The sequence below is a fragment of the Dendrobates tinctorius genome, unplaced genomic scaffold (assembly GCF_039654945.1).
Source record: "Dendrobates tinctorius isolate UK_male_01 unplaced genomic scaffold, ASM3965494v1 ptg000038l, whole genome shotgun sequence".
Lineage (NCBI taxonomy): Eukaryota > Metazoa > Chordata > Amphibia > Anura > Dendrobatidae > Dendrobates > Dendrobates tinctorius.
In genome coordinates, this window is record NW_027361706.1 from 28,288,433 (window position 1) to 28,307,533 (window position 19,101).

Genomic DNA, 19,101 nt, shown 5'->3' on the forward strand with positions numbered 1-19,101 from the left:
GCTTTAATTTGAGAAAGGGCCATCAAGACACATCCTTTTTAGAAGAGTTCTGACCCCATTGCTGAAACCACTAGATATGTGACACGTAAGAATATTTAAAAGGTTCCAATGGCTTTTCAAACTTTCGACATGTGAGAAGTTTTGATGGGTGTGAGTCAATATGAAGGGACAGCATTTCACACCTTAGCTCTCTGCCCTTTTTACTTTCATTGAATTTGTCAGTTCACCTCCCCCAAATATTCTCTAACTACGTTTTAATGATGGCTCCAGAATTAGAATTTTAGACCTGTCTTTCAAGAAAAAATTAAAGGGATGGAGGAATGCTAAATGCCGAAAAGCCGGGACACTTCCATGGTAATTCAGGTTCTTTTCAGGCGCTTGGCATCTTATCATCGTACCATATGTGATTATTAGTTTTATCATTAGGTATTGAAAATAAAATAACGCATGAAGCAAAGTACTCTGAGATCTCACAAAGGTAACACAAAATAACTACAATTACACAAGAAACTTTCAGTTCATAATATTTGATTTTACTTTTCATAGAGATTCCATTTCTTTGCCACTGGATTTCCGGTTCAGGTGTCCCCGTGGCTGAACAGTTCAGGATAACCTCAGACCCGACTCCTTGTATAGAGCTCTTCAGCATTTTTTCCCACCTTGGAGGCTCTGAAAATAGTGAAAACAAGAGGTAAAGATGGTGAAATAATCAGAAAAGAATACATTATATGCACATGTTCTTCATTTTACAGGTTGTGAGGCAGTGACCGTTGTTATATGCGAGGGTCGCTATGTGTCCCCCAGGATGCGCACAGAAGCGTATTGAGGCCGCGGGAGTGTACTGCAGTCACAGGCATAGCAGTGATTGCAATGCAAAATAAAAGTGAGTTTTGGTCTCAGACAAGCTATTTGCTCAAGGCAGATTTAGGAAAACCTGCCATGGTCTTTTATTTTTAAAGCGGACTACAGGATGGTAGTAAGGCGGACCGCTTCCTCCCGGCCAGGTCTTCCGAGTGGCCTATGGCCACAGGTTCCTTGTAAAAACCCCTGCAGCAGGGGGTTGGGTGTGTCAGTTTTGGTTTGCAAGCATGCAGAGCAGGAGGTTCTGCAGAGCTCAGTCTGTGTGAGGTAACACGGAGCCAAGCCAAGCCAAAACATGGTGGTGCAGTCACCCATGGCAACCGATCTCGGTTACGGACTGTCTTGTGTCCCGGCTGCGATCCGGATGATACCTTTTGTGTTCCAGTTGTAAGTTTCTTTGGACATTAAAAGACATTTGTTTGAACTTTTCTGTGGTCACGGCCTGTCTGTCACACTGCACCAACCCCGCTACACTACAACATACACAAAAGGGGAACACTAAATTATGAGGATGATGTTTAAAATAAGTAGCAACATCCTTACCGGGACTGACTGAGTTTTGACACCTCATGTCAGATATCAAAATAGGCTATTATTATTAGTATACTTGGGGGTTCTATCTATTATTATTATTCATTTATTTATTTTTAGAGCAGCATTGATTCCGTGGTGCTGTACATGAAAACTGGTTGCTTACAAAATACAGACAGAAATTACAATTGACTGTGTCGAAGGCAAAGGACGGACCTAGAAGGAGGTGTATAGAGAAATGTCTGTGAGCTTTGGCAGGAAGTCGTTGATAATTTTGGTTAAGGCAGTTTTGGTAGAATGGTGGGCGCAGAAGCCGAATTGAAGGTTGTGAAACAGTAGGTTAGATGAAAGATGGAAGGAAAGCACAGTGTAGATGTGCTTTTTGAGGAGTTTGGAGGCAAACGGTAGCAGTGATATGGGCTGATAGCTGGATGTAGTGGTTGAGTTGAGGGATGGCTTCTTCAGGATAGGTGTAATTGTGGCATATTTGAAAGTAGAAGCGAAGGTACCAGTAGCTAATGATAAGTTGAAGACATGGGTTAGGGCTGGGATAAGCGTGGAGGTGAGGTTGAGAAGGAGATGGGATGAGATCAAGTGCACAGGTGGTGAGGTGTGATTTGGAGAGCAGATGATTAAGCTCTCCTTCAGTGCTTAGTGGGGGTGGGTAGTAATCCAGTATACATAGGAGTTGTGGTGGTTGAGCAGTAGCGACTCGCTTGATTTTGTCGATCTTGCTGTTGAAGTGTATGGCAATGTCTTCGGTAGAGATGAGAGAGGTCAGAGGGGGCTGTGGTGGGCTGAAGTGGGAGTTAAAAGTGTTTAATAACTGCTTGAGGTAGTGGGATAAAGAGGATACAAGAGTTGTGACATAGGCCTGTCTACAGGTACTGTCACACTTAGCGATGTACCAGCGATCCCGACCAGCGATATGACGCGGTCAGGAATGCTGGTGCATCGCTAAGTGGTCGCTAGTGAGCTGCCACAAAGGCAGATCTCACCAGCGACATCGCAAGGGTCGGGGGTCGCTACTTACCTGTCACACTAGGTGATCCTGACATCCTCCCGCCTGGCTCCATGCTCGTCGCTCGTCTCTCCACAGGAAGCACCGCAGGAAGCTGACGACGAGAAACGGTCCAGGACGTTCTCGCGTGATCAGCGATAACCGGCGGGGGAGCGGGTCGTAGGTAAATATCACACAGCGATATCGCTTAGTGTGACAGGCCCTTAACAGAGGTGAGGGCCAACTTGAATGTGATAGTTGCTTGTTTGTGGTGAAGTCTTCTTGTGAATGTGTTTTCTTTCAGTGCTGCTCTGCAGACCTGGACACTTTCTAAAGCTTTTTAGAGAGGTTGGTGTCTATTGAGTCGTCGCCCTCTGCCATGCACTAGAGGGGCGACTGAGTCAACAGCTGATGTGAGTGTAACATTATAGAAAACTACCGCTGTCTGTGTCGTGGAGTGAAGATATGGAGGACAGTGGTAGAATAGTGTTGGAGAGTGTCTAGGTGTCTGAAGTTTCTGCGGGTATGAGCTACATGCTTGACTTGGGGGGCAGGTGAAGAGGACAGGGAAGAGAATGTAAGACGATGGTGGTCAGATAGGGGGCAGAGATTAGAGATTAGAAAGGGGGCAGAGGTGGATGAAGATAAGGTCTAGTGTATTTCCTCCTATGTGGGTGGCTATAAAGGACAGCTGAGTGAAGCCAAAGGATGAAGCAAGTAACAGGAGTTTAGAGGCTGCTGAAAGGCGGATGTCAATGAGGTTGTTGAAGACACCCATGATGATGGTGGGAATGTCAGCAGAGAGAAAGTGTACAAGTCAGGTGGAGAATTGGTCAATAAATATTGATGCTGGGCCTGGAGGTCAGTATATGACTGCCACTGGGAGGTTGGAGGGAGAGTAGATGCGGACAGAATGCACTTCAAAAGATGGGAGGATAAGGGATGGTAGAAGGGGAATTGGGTAGAAGGTGCAGGTGTTATCTATCTCCTGAAGCAAAAACTTTATTTCGCTCAGATCTAGTCTCTAAGTTAACAATATAAAGAGTAGTTGACATGGATGCCCATTGGTCCTACAGTATATAATGCTTTATTGTTACTTTGTATAATGAGATAAATCCCAATGTATATAATAAATCTCAATGAATAATAAGCAACAAATAATAAGCGAGCTTCCACATATTTTTCTCTTAATCCTAGATACTTGAATTTAGAGAGCCATGCATTGCATTCAGCCTGTGACTGAGTATGGCGGAACAGCAAATAAGGACCACTTTTTGGTCACTAAGGGGAGATCCCATATGTGGGACCGTCCACTTGTTAGACATTTTTGGTATAACCTATGGATAGACCATAAATGTCTTGGATAAGGAAAGCCTGTTAAATAACCAATTCCTTTTTTTTTCTGAAAGAGGCTCTTTGCTATGTGGGGCATTTCAGAGCAACAAAGATCTGGAAAATATAGTAGTGAAGAAACAGCACGATAAGACAAATCAAAAATGGGCTGATTCAAGCCTTCAAAGGGTTAACTTCAAAGCTCAAAAACAGCAGAGCTCCAAAAAAAAAATCCAATGTAAGGATGGTTTATTGCAGACAGATTCTCCATAGCGATATTTTCAATTTCAAGTAATGGATGACATGAATGGCCATTGAATTGTCTTACGTGCCTTGCAGGATTCATTTTTATATTAAACACTGTAGCTTCCCCATAGACAAAGTTAATATGGAGGAGGTGGGAGGATTCCTCCAGTAATTCCCAATTCAAACTTACAATCGTAATTAGCTAATTTGATCACCTGACAAATTAAAAATCGTTAAAAAATTGTCAATACCTTCAACAAGAACATGAAACATTCGCTGATCAGAACCCATCTCATTTTCTGCTTCGCAAGTATATACTCCTTCATCATCCTTAGTAATGTCCTTGATCTTCAATTGTGTCCCATGGCCCTCTACTATGACACGGTGCTTTATTGATTCCTCACCATCTTTTTGCCATCTATTTGTAGGGGTGGGCCTAAAAATCCCCAATTCGTTAGTACATACATAAAAAAAACAGACTGTGAAGCTTTTAATCTATTCTGGAAGAATACCTGGTGAAACCATACCGTGTATATTGACCATTGCAATCATGCGTGGCCGGGAATTAGATGTACTGCATAAATAATGGATAACTGACTTACAGTTACTTAAAGTGAACCTGTCAGCAGGATTTTGCCAAGTAAACTACAGGCACTGTCAGGTCAGCAGTGTTATACTGATAAAAAATGAGGCCTGGGGTGAAGAAATCCGTCTTGTGGTTCTTGTATAATCAGTGTTAGAAGTTTTCAGTTAATGATATGCCTGTGCTCCGGGATGGGACTGTAGGCAGAGTCTTATTTTCCTGATCTAAGTCAGAGAAACCAAGGAAAGACCTGCCCACAGGCTGTCCCGAACCATAAACAGTCTGTCTCTATGATGAAGAACATGTTTGAGCTTTGGGTGACCTGTGGGCAGGTCATTCCTTGGTTTGTCTGGCCTAGATTAGGAGGATAAGACTCTGCCTACCGCCCTGCCCTGGAGTACGGGCATCTCATTAACTGAAACACTGATTACACGAGAATCACAAGAAGAATTTCTTTACTCCAGGGCCCAGGTATCATTTTTATCAGTTTAACACTGCCAACCTGACAATGCCTGTAGTTTACTTAGCAAAATCCTACTGACAGGATCGCATTAATGTGCATCTCTAGTGAAAAATAAAAACTAAATATAGGGAACTGTTCAATATATGATAATATTAATATATTGCACATGGCACTGAGGAACTTTGATTTAGTAAATCAATAGCACCTAATTAATTGTGCTTCTCATATACAGTGGGGCAAAAAAGTATTTAGTCAGTCAGCAATAGTGCAAGTTCCACCACTTAAAAAGATGAGAGGCGTCTGTAATTTACATCATAGGTAGACCTCAACTATGGGAGACAAACTGAGAAAAAAAAATCCAGAAAATCACATTGTCTGTTTTTTTTTTCATTTTATTTGCATATTATGGTGGAAAATAAGTATTTGGTCAGAAACAAAATTTCATCTCAATAATTTGTGATATATCCTTTGTTGGCAATGACAGAGGTCAAACGTTTTCTGTAAGTCTTCACAAGGTTGCCACACACTGTTGTTGGTATGTTGGCCCATTCCTCCATGCAGATCTCCTCTAGAGCAGTGATGTTTTTGGCTTTTCGCTTGGCAACACGGACTTTCAACTCCCTCCAAAGGTTTTCTATAGGGTTGAGATCTGGAGACTGGCTAGGCCACTCCAGGACCTTGAAATGCTTCTTACGAAGCCACTCCTTTGTTGCCCTGGCGGTGTGCTTTGGATCATTGTCATGTTGAAAGACCCAGCCATGTTTCATCTTCAATGCCCTTGCTGTTGGAAGGAGGTTTGCACTCAAAATCTCACGATACATGGCCCCATTCATTCTTTCATGTACCCGGATCAGTCGTCCTGGCCCCTTTGCAGAGAAACAGCCCCAAAGCATGATGTTTCCACCACCATGCTTTACAGTAGGTATGGTGTTTGATGGATGCAACTCAGTATTCTTTTTCCTCCAAACACGACAAGTTGTGTTTCTACCAAACAGTTCCAGTTTGGTTTCATCAGACCATAGGACATTCTCCCAAAACTCCTCTGGATCATCCAAATGCTCTCTAGCAAACTTCAGACGGGCCCGGACATGTACAGGCTTAAGCAGTGGGACACGTCTGGCACTGCAGGATCTGAGTCCATGGTGGCGTAGTGTGTTACTTATGGTAGGCCTTGTTACATTGGTCCCAGCTCTCTGCAGTTCATTCACTAGGTCCCCCCGCGTGGTTCTGGGATTTTTGCTCACCGTTCTTGTGATCATTCTGACCCCACGGGGTGGGATTTTGCATGGAGCACCAGATCGAGGGAGATTATCAGTGGTCTTGTATGTCTTCCATTTTCTAATTATTGCTCCCACAGTTGATTTCTTCACTCCAAGCTGGTTGGCTATTGCAGATTCAGTCTTCCCAGCCTGGTGCAGGGCTACAATTTTGTTTCTGGTGTCCTTTGACAGCTCTTTGGTCTTCACCATAGTGGAGTTTGGAGTCAGACTGTTTGAGGGTGTGCACAGGTGTCTTTTTATACTGATAACAAGTTTAAACAGGTGCCATTACTACAGGTAATGAGTGGAGGAAAGAGGAGACTCTTAAAGAAGAAGTTACAGGTCTGTGAGAGCCAGAAATCTTGATTGCTTGTTTCTGACCAAATACTTATTTTCCACCATAATATGCAAATAAAATGAAAAAAAAACAGACAATGTGATTTTCTGGATTTTTTTTTCTCAGTTTGTCTCCCATAGTTGAGGTCTACCTATGATGTAAATTACAGACGCCTCTCATCTTTTTAAGTGGTGGAACTTGCACTATTGCTGACTGACTAAATACTTTTTTGCCCCACTGTATATCAAGTGAGCCTTTGGAATGTGAAACAATTGTGGCTCTAGTTGTCGTTGTCATTTTATCATTAAGAATACCTTTTGGGTTCCTTTAATTTATCTTTATTTAGAACTATAAGTTACATTTTAATAGTATACCATAACAGATTTTGTCAGTGAGTTGAGTTTATTAATACTACAGGGAACTAATTACATCAGTTTTCAGTGAAGTTAGCTTTGAAATAAGCTATACTCTATTTTCTCATGGAAAATAAATTTCTCTACCTAGTCACAATTGTTTAAGTCTGAAAGGGATTATCCAGTCTTAAGCTGTAAGTCTGCAGACTTGTGAATCCTCACATCACGTGCACGGTGTGCTGGTGAGGATTCTTTGGTGCTGGCACCAGGAGGAGCAGTCCTGTGACCAAAAGTATGTGATTTGCATATTCCTGGTCACATTCTGATTAGTTAGTGTATTAAGTGAGGCCGAAACAGTCTAGTCGGAATGTGGCCGGGAGTATGCATATTGGTGCCGGTATCCGAGAATCCTCGCAGAGCATGTGACTTGAGGAATCACAAGTCTACAGTCACATAGAGTGGCTTCAGACTTGTAGCTTTAAACCCGACAACTCCGTTAAGCCTGTAATACAAATATATAACTTACAGTCCTTCAGCGATGCATTCCAGCTGTAGTCTTTCACCTTTCAGCACAATAATAGGCTTATCCACTCCTCCTTGGATTGTTAATATATTTGGTTTTCGGTTTTTTATTATGTTGCCTGAAAATATTACACATTGTTAAATAAAATACTTAAAATTTAGTAAGGTATTTTCTGGGGTGCTGGACAATTACTGAGTGCAGTCTGTGGTCTTCATCCTACCCTTTAGCTGTTCTCGTGCCATTGATTGGGACATCCGAAGTGCTGGGAACAACGCGGCCTCTGCCCCTGCCCCAGAGTCTCGATTTTAGCTATATCTGCATCCTTGGAATGTAAATACTTTTGAATACAATGGTGAAACAGGGGGCTGTTGGCTTCCTCCTCCACCATTCAGCCTGAGTCTAAAAACAGTAGGCGTGATGATGTTACTAGATCGTGCCTCCTGCGTGGAGCCTCGATGTACACAGTGAATAGACCAGAGCTGTGCATTGGAGAAATGGGGCTAAGCGAAAAGATTTTATTTTTTTAATTGTCAGTCAGTACTTGGGGGCAATTGTGGGGTCATTATATTGTGTGGGGGTGTGGGGACATCCCACTGTATGGTGCCATCAAAGTACTTGTAGGGATGAAACGGGGCCATTACACTGTGAGTGGGGGCCTATAGGGGCCCTCATGTTGTATAGGGGAGCTGTTTAGACTATCATACTGTGTGGGGCTCAGAGTGCCATCCTATTGTGTAGGGGGCTGTGAGTAACATCAAACTGTGGGGGAGAGTGGGTTGTGAGGAACATCAAACTGTGTGAGCCACCATACTGTGTATGTGAGGGTAAAATTGTGGCCAACATATTTTGTGAAGGGATGTTGGGCTTATCATACCGTGTGTGGGGCTATGGGGGTATCATAATATTCGTGGAGGAGAATTATTTGGTGAAGTTGTGGGGGCCATCATATTGAATGTTGGGAACCCCATACTGTTGGGAAAGCTGTAGGGCATCCTACTGTGTGTGTGTCGGATATTGAGGTATACTGTGAGGGCAGGTGTGGGAGCATCACACTGTGTGGTTGTTAGGAGACGCATCTCCTAACAACGATGGGTGATGGGTGACTGCGGAGGCATAATACAGTGTGGTCACTGTGGGGACATCAAACTTTGTGGCAGGAGCTGTTGTCCAAGGTAAATATATATTTAGTATAAATAATTAAGGCTGAATAACCGGTGCAGGATGATTTAGAAGCTTTATTAAAAGCAATAAATTATATGATTTTGATTAGCTGCTACAGGTACCAAAATATGGTACAATAAGCCCTATTGTAACATATAGTAGCAGTAGCTGATGATCAACATGCATAATTCTGATCATTGTTAAGTAGTAATAATAATAATAATATTGAGCAGAATTACGTTCACCCTAATGACTCAGGCCACCACAACAGTCTCTCATGTGGCTCCTTAGGAAAATGAAATACCCACCTCTGCTATATTGTAAAAATATGATACTTGGGTCTCAGTGCATCTACCTTTTCACAAATGTTTAATTTGATGAATGCTCCAGTAGCTCAAGTTTTCTTTAGAGTTAACTTTTATGGTCTTCACCGAGGCGTGGGTGTGCCTCACGGGATCCTCTGGGGCGTGTTGGAGTCAATTTCTTATTATTCAGTACAATGATGGGACAAGCTTTGTTGGTGCTAAGAGTTTTATGAATGTGCTTAAATACTTTCAGCCTGTGAAGGTTAGCATAAAAGATGTAGGATGAAAAAAACTAATCATTTGTTTTCTTTTCCTTTTGCCACACAACAAAGACTGCTTGAATCAGTGCTGAGGCTGCTGTAATCACATCCATCTCCTCCTGCAACAGGGAGGACGTAAAGGGCTACAGTAATTATAGTCGTCTACGGTGTTGTTTTTTTTTTAACACTAAAGTGAAGTGTTAATCACACCTAGCATCCGGCACATAAATCATTATCGGCAGCTCAAACACAATAAAATCCATAACACTCCCCATCATCCCACACCCCTTCAAATCGGCACCCTAAGTAACCAATCAATGTCCCGACTGTAATAGGTAAAAAAAAAATATCTTACTCTGATTTATACTGAGCTTTACAGGTATTCTCTGTGTCATATGTCTGATCCTGGAATATACAGCAACACAGAAATAATCTATCTTGCTGTCCATCTGAACAACATGTGAAAAGTATAACTTTCCGTCAAGGCCCACAGACACGCGCTTGCTTAGAGGGATCTGCCGTAAATCTAGAACAAAAGTAAATAGAAAGGACACATCTGTAATACAATATTAGGATTGAAAAGCTTATACAGTATGTCTATCTTGATTAAAGGGAATCTGTATTCAGGTTTTTACTACCTCATCAGAGAGTATCATGATGCAGGAAAAGAGACCCTGATTTCAGTGACGTGTCACTTAGTTTACTGGGTGCAGCAGTTCTGACAGAATCAAGAGTTTTGAGATGTCGCAAGTAGCAAAGCTCAAAAAGCTAGCCCCGCTCACACCGGGCTATCTATTGTCTACTGACAGTCAGCTGCTTATCAGTGCTGGAGGTGTGGTTGGACCAGGTCTCACACAGGCTCCAGTCCAGGCAGGGATAATCTATTGCTGATAAAACATTCTTTGTATTAAATGAACAGCACACAGCCTAATAACACATCACTGAAATCAGTGTCTCAGCTCCTATCTCATGCTGCCATCATATTACATATCAAAAACCTGCTGACGAATTCCCTCTAAGCCATATGAAAAAAGAAACAGAAAGAAATACAGTGCAAGCACAGACTAGTCTTATTGTGAAGGTTTTACATTGGCTGTATACACTTACCTTGTGTCATCCAAACTACACTGACTGGAGAGATACCAGGAGGAGGGTCACAATTTAAAACCAATGAATCCCCCTCTTCCAATTCTACAGGTGGGAGATCTTCTTTAGGAAATCTGGGGACTCCTAAAAATTAAGGAAAATATATCAAAGCTCCCATTTATTATATAACAGTCAACTCCCCGGACTTCTGACATTTTTGTAACAGAATGTCTGTGTCTGTCTCTAGCTCCTCCCTTCTCCATAGAGTCTTACGAGCAGCAACTGTCATCTCCAATCCTAGTAATGCTAAAGTCTGTCTTGATTGAATACAGATTTTACAGGTAAACTGAATATGAAAGATCAGTCTAGGAGGAGAAAGAAGCAAAATTCTCTGATAAGATATATTACAAAGTTGCTGATTTTCCTGTGCACTATTGATTTATGAAATTAAAACGATAGTTACTCTTTAAGAAATCACAAAATGTACCATCTTTGAATTTAAATTGACCATCAAGGCAATAACCTGTAACATCTGTGCCGGTTTCAGCTTCAGTCACAAGGCGGAGCTGCGCCGTTCTTGCAGGTGATGCTTGACAGCATCAATCCTATTTTATTCCTAGACTTGTGGCTTTGCTAGCCCAGAAGCTATGGGGTTAATCCTGGTTGAGTTTCTTCCTGTTGTCAGCACTGGGTGGGGCTGTTCAATATGTAGACCCATGAGAGCCAATTCCCACTGCCAGTCAATTGTTCTGCTACCTGGTTTTGCTTGTGTTCTGTGCATCTGGTGTTGCATCCTGATTTATTCTGTTCCCTGACCTCGGCTAGTTTATCAACGTTTTTCCTGCTTGACGATTTTGTATCTCTCATACCTCCTGGATCTGTACCGGCTACTTGACTATCCTTCTTGATAGCTTGCGCCACCGAATAGCAGCTGACTCCTTGGTCCTAACCCAGGGACCCCTGTTTTGGTTCAGATCCATGAACAATGGTTAAAAAGTGAAGGTGAGGGCAACCCCTGAGTTCTGGGAAAATGGGAAAAGGAGTAGCATGTGCCAAGCCTGTTTGTGGTAGCCATATTGAAGCTGCCAGGTGGCCACGTACAGTGCCTGCGTGACAGGACCGTTTTGAATAAGAATATTATAGACACCCATTTCTGTGGCTAGATCAATAAGCCTTATTAGGGTCCATTACTTTGGGAGCCCCTCTACAAGCCAGAGTACAGAGAAACAGTTGAGGTTGTAGTTTCAACATAACCGACTCCTTTTGTTGTTATTTCAACATTCTAAAGGGTTTTAGAGATACATTTTAACTTAAAGGTAATTTTTAAAACTTTTGGCTTGGAGAATGACAAATGGTGAGAGCCAAGAACAACCATGTTCTGGCCTTTGAGTCACCAGCAGATATACAGTGGGGAAAAAAAGTATTTAGTCAGTCAGCAATAGTGCAAGTTCCACCACTTAAAAAGATGAGAGGCGTCTGTAATTTACATCATAGGTAGACCTCAACTATGGGAGACAAACTGAGAAAAAAAATCCAGAAAATCACATTGTCTGGTTTTTTTTTCATTTTATTTGCATATTATGATGGAAAATAAGTATTTGGTCAGAAACAAAATTTCATCTCAATACTTTGTGATATATCCTTTGTTGGCAATGACAGAGGTCAAACGTTTTCTGTAAGTCTTCACAAGGTTGCCACACACTGTTGTTGGTATGTTGGCCCATTCCTCCATGCAGATCTCCTCTAGAGCAGTGATGTTTTTGGCTTTTCGCTTGGCAACACGGACTTTCAACTCCCTCCAAAGGTTTTCTATAGGGTTGAGATCTGGAGACTGGCTAGGCCACTCCAGGACCTTGAAATGCTTCTTATGAAGCCACTCCTTCGTTGCCCTGGCGGTGTGCTTTGGATCATTGTCATGTTGAAAGACCCAGCCACGTTTCATCTTCAATGCCCTTGCTGATGGAAGGAGGTTTGCACTCAAAATCTCACGATACATGGCCCCATTCATTCTTTCATGTACCCGGATCAGTCGTCCTGGCCCCTTTGCAGAGAAAAAGCCCCAAAGCATGATGTTTCCACCACCATGCTTTACAGTAGGTATGGTGTTTGATGGATGCAACTCAGTATTCTTTTTCCTCCAAACACGACAAGTTGTGTTTCTACCAAACAGTTCCAGTTTGGTTTCATCAGACCATAGGACATTCTCCCAAAACTCCTCTGGATCATCCAAATGCTCTCTAGCAAACTTCAGACAGGCCCGGACATGTACAGGCTTATGCAGTGGGACACGTCTGGCACTGCAGGATCTGAGTCCATGGTGGCGTAGTGTGTTACTTATGGTAGGCCTTGTTACATTGGTCCCAGCTCTCTGCAGTTCATTCACTAGGTCCCCCCGCGTGGTTCTGGGATTTTTGCTCACCGTTCTTGTGATCATTCTGACCCCACGGGGTGGGATTTTGCATGGAGCACCAGATCGAGGCAGATTATCAGTGGTCTTGTATGTCTTCCATTTTCTAATTATTGCTCCCACAGTTGATTTCTTCACTCCAAGCTGGTTGGCTATTGCAGATTCAGTCTTCCCAGCCTGGTGCAGGGCTACAATTTTGTTTCTGGTGTCCTTTGACAGCTCTTTGGTCTTCACCATAGTGGAGTTTGGAGTCAGACTGTTTGAGGGTGTGCACAGGTGTCTTTTTATACTGATAACAAGTTTAAACAGGTGCCATTACTACAGGTAATGAGTGGAGGAAAGAGGAGACTCTTAAAGAAGAAGTTACAGGTCTGTGAGAGCCAGAAATCTTGATTGCTTGTTTCTGACCAAATACTTATTTTCCACCATAATATGCAAATAAAATGAAAAAAAAACAGACAATGTGATTTTCTGGATTTTTTTTTCTCAGTTTGTCTCCCATAGTTGAGGTCTAACTATGATGTAAATTACAGACGCCTCTCATCTTTTTAAGTGGTGGAACTTGCACTATTGCTGACTGACTAAATACTTTTTTCCCCACTGTACATTGAGAAAGTTGATTTTAAGCCTTAGTAAATACAAAGAGTCGCTATCCTGTAACGTACCGGGAACGAGAAAAATGGTCTCTTCCGATATGGCGGCTCCTAAGTTATTTTTGGCATAGCATCGGTATGTTCCATTGTAGGATAAAATGTTACCATCGTTATAGATAGTAAATGAGCCAGAGTCCTTCACAGTCCTGACATTTGTGTCTGTAAAAGGATTATATGGATGCCCATTCTTCGTCCAGTGATATCTAATATAAAGAAAAATCAAACAAGTGCTATAATTTACATACAAAATTATAACAAGACAATAAGACCTGTTCTGATACTGAACAAAGGTTACTGGCACTGACCACAGCACTGGACTTGCCACCTTCTAATGTAAATGAATAGCATCCAGCCAAGAGGCAGGCATAGAACCTAATTTGGTTATGTTAAAACTGTTGTTTAGCAAGTCTTTCAAACTAAGACGACGAAGTCAAGGATACTATTTAGGTTTCCCATGCTCTTTCTTAAATATCTCCCCCTGCGAGGGGATCCTTATATTCTAATGTGAATGTATTTCATGTTAAATGATGTTTTCTTCTCAATAAAAACGTTGAACATTGTCCAACTTCACTTGCCTCCATTTAGGATAGGCCGGAGCGGAGCCGTCACCCTTCCCCCCCAATTGGCGTACATGGAAGCCGACATGACAGGGGGTTGGAGGGCGGAGAGAGTTTTAATTAAGGGGTTGGCCTTTATGGGGGGTGGTATATAGGGTCGGGTTAGGGGTGGCTACTGTTAGTTTACTCTCTCAGGGCGCAAGAAGTGTGTACTCACCATGGCCTCTGTGAATAGCATCCTAGAGAGCTTGAGGGCTGCGGCAGCTTCGCACCCTCCCGGCTGGTTGGAGGCTCGGGTGGCAGGCATCCTGGATGGGAGTGCGGGTCGGCAGCTGCTGCAGCATTGCAGGAGTGGTGGTCACAGAGAGCACAGCCCCCCGAGAGGTAATTCCCCGATTCAGCTCCACGGGTCCCTCACAGGCACAAGAGCCCCTTCAGGGACCCTCCAGGCTGGGCGCCGGTACGATCTAATGCCAGCAGGCCCCGGCCTGGGAGGAATCCTACTGCCAGGCGGGGTCCCATGGCGATTTCTAGGCCTCTGCCTCGTGTCTGTCTGAGGGCAGAGCTGGCACGTGCCGGCCAGCGGCTGGGGCCTGGTATCACGGGAGGCCACTGCAATGAGGACCCGGATGGGCAGCCTGCCTCTGTTTCAGTGGATGTTGTTGCGGGCATGGAAGATGGTTCTCTGGCAGGTGGCTTGGCCTCTGATGTCAACGGGCTGGCCCCTTCACTCAGCACAGCAGGGTATTCTCCTGCTCTCAGGGATACTGGTAGGGCCAGATCTTACCTGCAGGGGGGTGCTTCTGACAGGGGTTGGTGCGCTGCAAGGCCATCAGCGCAGGCACGTACCTCTGCAGAGAGCCATTTGTTGGGGTCCCTTCTTCTTCCCTTGGATCACTTTCAGGGGTCACAGTCTCCATTGGAGCCGCTACTGTCATGACAGCAGACGCTGGTGGAGGTGACAGGTGGTCAGCTCAGCGCAGGGGTATCTGGATCCGGGCGTTCCGGCTGGAGGTCTCACAGCCCCCTCACAGCCTGGTGAGTATGTGTCCGTGTCTGGTCTGTGCCCGCCGATTTCCATTCCTCAAGTTTTTAGCGGTAGTCAGGGAGATGTATCTAGTGTTAATGTGGGGGCAAGGGTTGCGGGCTCTATGGAAAGTGGGGAGGTTAGGGAAGTCTTGGCTAATTGTAGGGATTTGTTGGCTAGGTTAGATCATGGGATGGTTGAGCAGGGGCATTTAGTGGCATGGGTTGGTCCGCAAGCCACGGGCCGGTTAGAATGGATGAGGTGTAGTTTTGCCAGCTGAACCCGTCCGCAATACCTGCTGAATCCTGTCACGTGACTGCTTATGTCATGAAGGTCCTGCAGCTATCCTTGCAGCTGGCAGCATAACGCTGTGAGCCACGCTGCGAAGAACGCTGGCGCACTGAGGGAGCAGTGAGTAACCTAAAGAGGCTGTCACCGGCCGGGACAGTCCTCTAATAACTAACTGTTGGTAGTGATTTATCCCGTTTTATTTTTGGGAAAAACATAGAACCGCACGTGAGAAGGGGAGTTCGCCAACAACTATCCAACTGTTGGAGCTCCAATTCTGTTTAGCCCTAAGGCAGAGACCACTGGCTCTTCCCCTTCTTGTGAACCATAGCATCATGTTGGACATATTTGAGGTAAATCTCTAACTGGGTACCATCTCTAGTGTTCCCATAACATATATTTACATGCGATGTTTTTTATATAATATTTTTTGAAACGCTTTTACTCCTTGGTAATTTACCTAATTGATTACACTTGTGATTGTGCAGGCTTATAGTTTTGCTACCAAGCTGGTTTAGTGTGGATATTTCAGCGCAGACATACTTTTGTGTTTTTTATCTTCATTTACAATAGAGTGGTGTGTTGTTCTGTCGTGCGGCGGATATCCCTCTAGGAGTACTGGCGCCCCCGAATACATTCTTTCAATCGGGACAATCGGCACAAATTGGGCATGCTTTGGCAGTTCAATGAAGGGCAGTGCAGATTCGGAGCCAATTGCAAATTTAAGCATTTGTGCTCCCATTGCAGCGGCTCCTCTCATGGGGCCACAAAATGTTTTCAAAAAGTTGAGTCGAAGTCGGGGGGGGCGGCAATCCTCAAGGGGTAGACACCGGTGAATTTGGAAAAGATGGCCCCTTATATAAGTAGATATCTGGATAGAGTAAAGGCAGAGTTGTTGTTTTCGAGTTTTAAAGATGATTTTGTTATCCTGGCACCCCCGTTTGTTGTTCCTCGGGTCATTAAGAATCTATGGTCGGCGATGTTCTATGGTGAGGTAGTATCAGAGAAATTGCATAAGGATGTGTCTTTGTTAATGATGGTATTGACCCTCAGCTCTGCTCTGTGGTTTACACGTCATTTGACGAAGCTGTGGCTTGGGTTCGTAGGTTCAGCAAGGGGGCCCTCTTGGCTAAGACAGATATTGAGTCAGTGTTTTAGTTGTTGCCGTTTCATCCGAATAGTGTTAAACTGTTGGATTGTTTTTGGGAAGGGGGGGGTTTGTGGATAGGTGTTTGCCAATGAGTTGTTACCTTTCGTGTGCCCTGTTTGAGGCTTTTAGTTCTTTTCTGTGATGAGTGGTCCGGGACGTTTTCGATTTCGATTCTATCATCCATTATCTGGATGATTTTGTATGTTTTGGCCCAATGGGGTCTGATTGTTGCCTAAGGATTTTGAGAGTGATTGAGTGGGTGGCTGATAGTTTTGGCGTTCCCCTGGCTCCGGGCAAAAAAGAAGGCCCTAGCACATGTTTGCGTTTTTTGGGAATTGTTATTGAAACGGTCGGTTGGGAGTTCAGGTTGCGGGAGGAGGTGATGAGGGATCGTCATTGAAGAAGTTGTCATTATGGGATCTTCAGTCGTTGTTAGGGAAGCTTAATTTTGCTTGCCGGATCATGCCTATGGGGAGAGTTTTTTCGAGACGGTTGGCCTCCGCAACAGCTGGAGTTCGGGTTCCGCATCATTTTATCCGCTTGTCGGCTTAAGTTAAAGAGGATTTGGCTGTTTGGAGTTCGTTTTTGGGGGATTATAATGGTCGGTCGTTGCTTTTGGAGGAAGTGATTGACAACAATACTTTAGAATTGTTTACGGATGCAGCAGGAGGGATCGGTTTTGAGGCTTACTTCAAGGGCCAATGGTGTGCGGCTAGGTGGCCTGTCGCTTGGATTTCTTCCGGTTTGATAAGGAACATTGCGTTGCTGGAGATCTTTCCAATTTTGGTGGCGGTGTATTTGTGGAGAAATGAGTTCTGCAACAGGCGAATTCGTTTTAACTGTGACAACATGGGGTGGTATGTGCAATCAATGGTTTGACTGCGCCGTCTCCTCCAGTTGTGCGGGTGCTGAGGAAATTGGTTTTATCCTGTACCAGAGGTCCGCAATTCCATCACTGACTCTCTTTCTTGTTTACAGTTTGATCGTTTTCGTTTGTTGGCTCCGCTTGGAGTGACCTGCTGAACTCTGGAATGTGGTCTCCTGGACAATGAGTCATTGATAAGGTCATCGTTGGCTCCTAAGACTAGGGAAAATTATCAGGCAACCTGGTCTTTTTGGGAAGTTTGTTGGCAAAGGGCTCCTGTGGGCCAGGGGTGGACGATCAGGTGGGGATTTTGTTGTCTTGGTTGAGTAGAGGAGCTTTGGAGGGTTGGTCATCTGCAAAGGTGTCGCGTATTAATGTCAGCCCTGGCTTTAAGTTTTAAGTTTTAAGTTGCGGGGTCAGCGTGATTTGTCTAAAGTGTTTTTTGGTGAAACAGGCAGTTTCAAGGGTTTCCAGAGGAAGGATACTCATGGGGATTTGAAGAGTCCGGTATGTTTTAGTATGTTGTAAAGTTTGGAAAGATTGGGGGGAATTTTATTCTTTTTGTTTGTCGGATTTTGAGCTTTGCCTTTTTAGGTTGGCTTTTTCTTTTGCTTTTTTCGGGGCTCTGAGAGTCGGTGAGTTGGTTTCCCCTAGCAAAAAAGTGATGGGGGGGGTCTGTTGGCTAGAAATGTGTCATTGTCATCCAGGCAAGTGGGGTTTTGGTTGCTCCAGTCTAAGGCAGATCAGGAGGGAAGGGGCAGGCGTGTCGTGTTGGGTTCAGTCGATGGTTCACTTATGTGGCCAGTTGGTTGTCTGATGCGTTTTTGGAATTTCGGGCCGAGTATAAAGGGAGCGCTGTTGTGTCATGCTGATGGTTCCTTTCTAACTCGTTATCAGTTCACTGTGATTTTTAGAAAGGCGTTAAGTTGTTGGGTCTGGATGAATCTCGTTTTGCTCCTCACTCTTTTAGGATTGACACTACAACGGAGGCGGCATTGGGGGGTTTGGGTGCCGATGCGATTCGGCATATCGAAAGAAGGCGGTCTGACAGGTATCGCGTTTATGTTATGCCGCAAGGGGCAGTTGGGGAAGTTTAATTTGTCATTCGTGCTCTTGTTTTGTTTTTGTTGTCTTTTTTTTGTTCCTATGTCCATTGGGGAGCCTTACAGACTGACGTGCGGAAGGAGGGTAGAGAACTTGGCTTTGCACGAAGATTGGTGGTGGTCCGATGGCTTGGCTTTTGGGGGATGGCCTGGAACAGGGTATTAAGGGAGATACATACCAGTGTTCACTTGGATAGGGCCCCTGACATTTTGGTTCTTTACGTCGACAGTAACGATTTGGGTGTTCGGCCTTTCAGACAATTAGTTAGAGACGTGAAACAGGATTTATTGCGGTTGTGGCTTTTGTATCCATGTTTGACCATTGTGTGGTCAGAAATAGTGCCACGTAAACGTTGGTGCCATATGAGGTCTTTGGTTAAAATTGACAAGGGACAGCAACTAAAAGAGGACTAAAATCCTCCAAAAATTCAAAAAAGACAGCAGAAAAAAAAGGTAGCAATGTTTTTACTTGCCTAGGCCTCCAGCCAAATGCACTTCAGGGCGCAGCAGGCCCATGTGGTTAAGATGGCAGTAACACAGGTGCAAAGATACTGGTGAGACAGCCACTCACTACCTACCAATCCATGGAGGGGGTGGCTGCTTAGTATATGATTGCACAATGAGGACTTGTGTGTAGCGCTGTTCACACAGTGGTAATGCACAGCATCCAGGTTACCAGCCTATTAGTGACAGTATCTTTGCACCTGTGTATTGCCATCTTAACTACATGGGCCTGCTGCTCCCTGAAGTG

General features: G+C 44.1%; 1 protein-coding gene across 5 annotated transcripts in view; it reads right to left on the minus strand.

Moving 5' to 3' along the window:
- LOC141088303 (neural cell adhesion molecule L1-like protein) overlaps positions 1 to 19,101 on the minus strand; it is a 189,091-nt gene that overhangs the window by 68,295 nt on the left and 101,695 nt on the right. For all 5 annotated transcript variants that reach the window (XM_073574331.1, XM_073574332.1, XM_073574330.1 and 2 more), the window contains exons 4-9: positions 13,373 to 13,563; positions 10,322 to 10,444; positions 9,570 to 9,740; positions 7,492 to 7,606; positions 4,222 to 4,406; positions 538 to 669 (exon numbers count right to left, since the gene is read on the minus strand). In XM_073574331.1, coding sequence (XP_073430432.1) covers positions 538 to 669; positions 4,222 to 4,406; positions 7,492 to 7,606; positions 9,570 to 9,740; positions 10,322 to 10,444; positions 13,373 to 13,563 — 917 coding nt within the window. The remainder of the gene's footprint in view (positions 1 to 537; positions 670 to 4,221; positions 4,407 to 7,491; positions 7,607 to 9,569; positions 9,741 to 10,321; positions 10,445 to 13,372; positions 13,564 to 19,101) is intronic.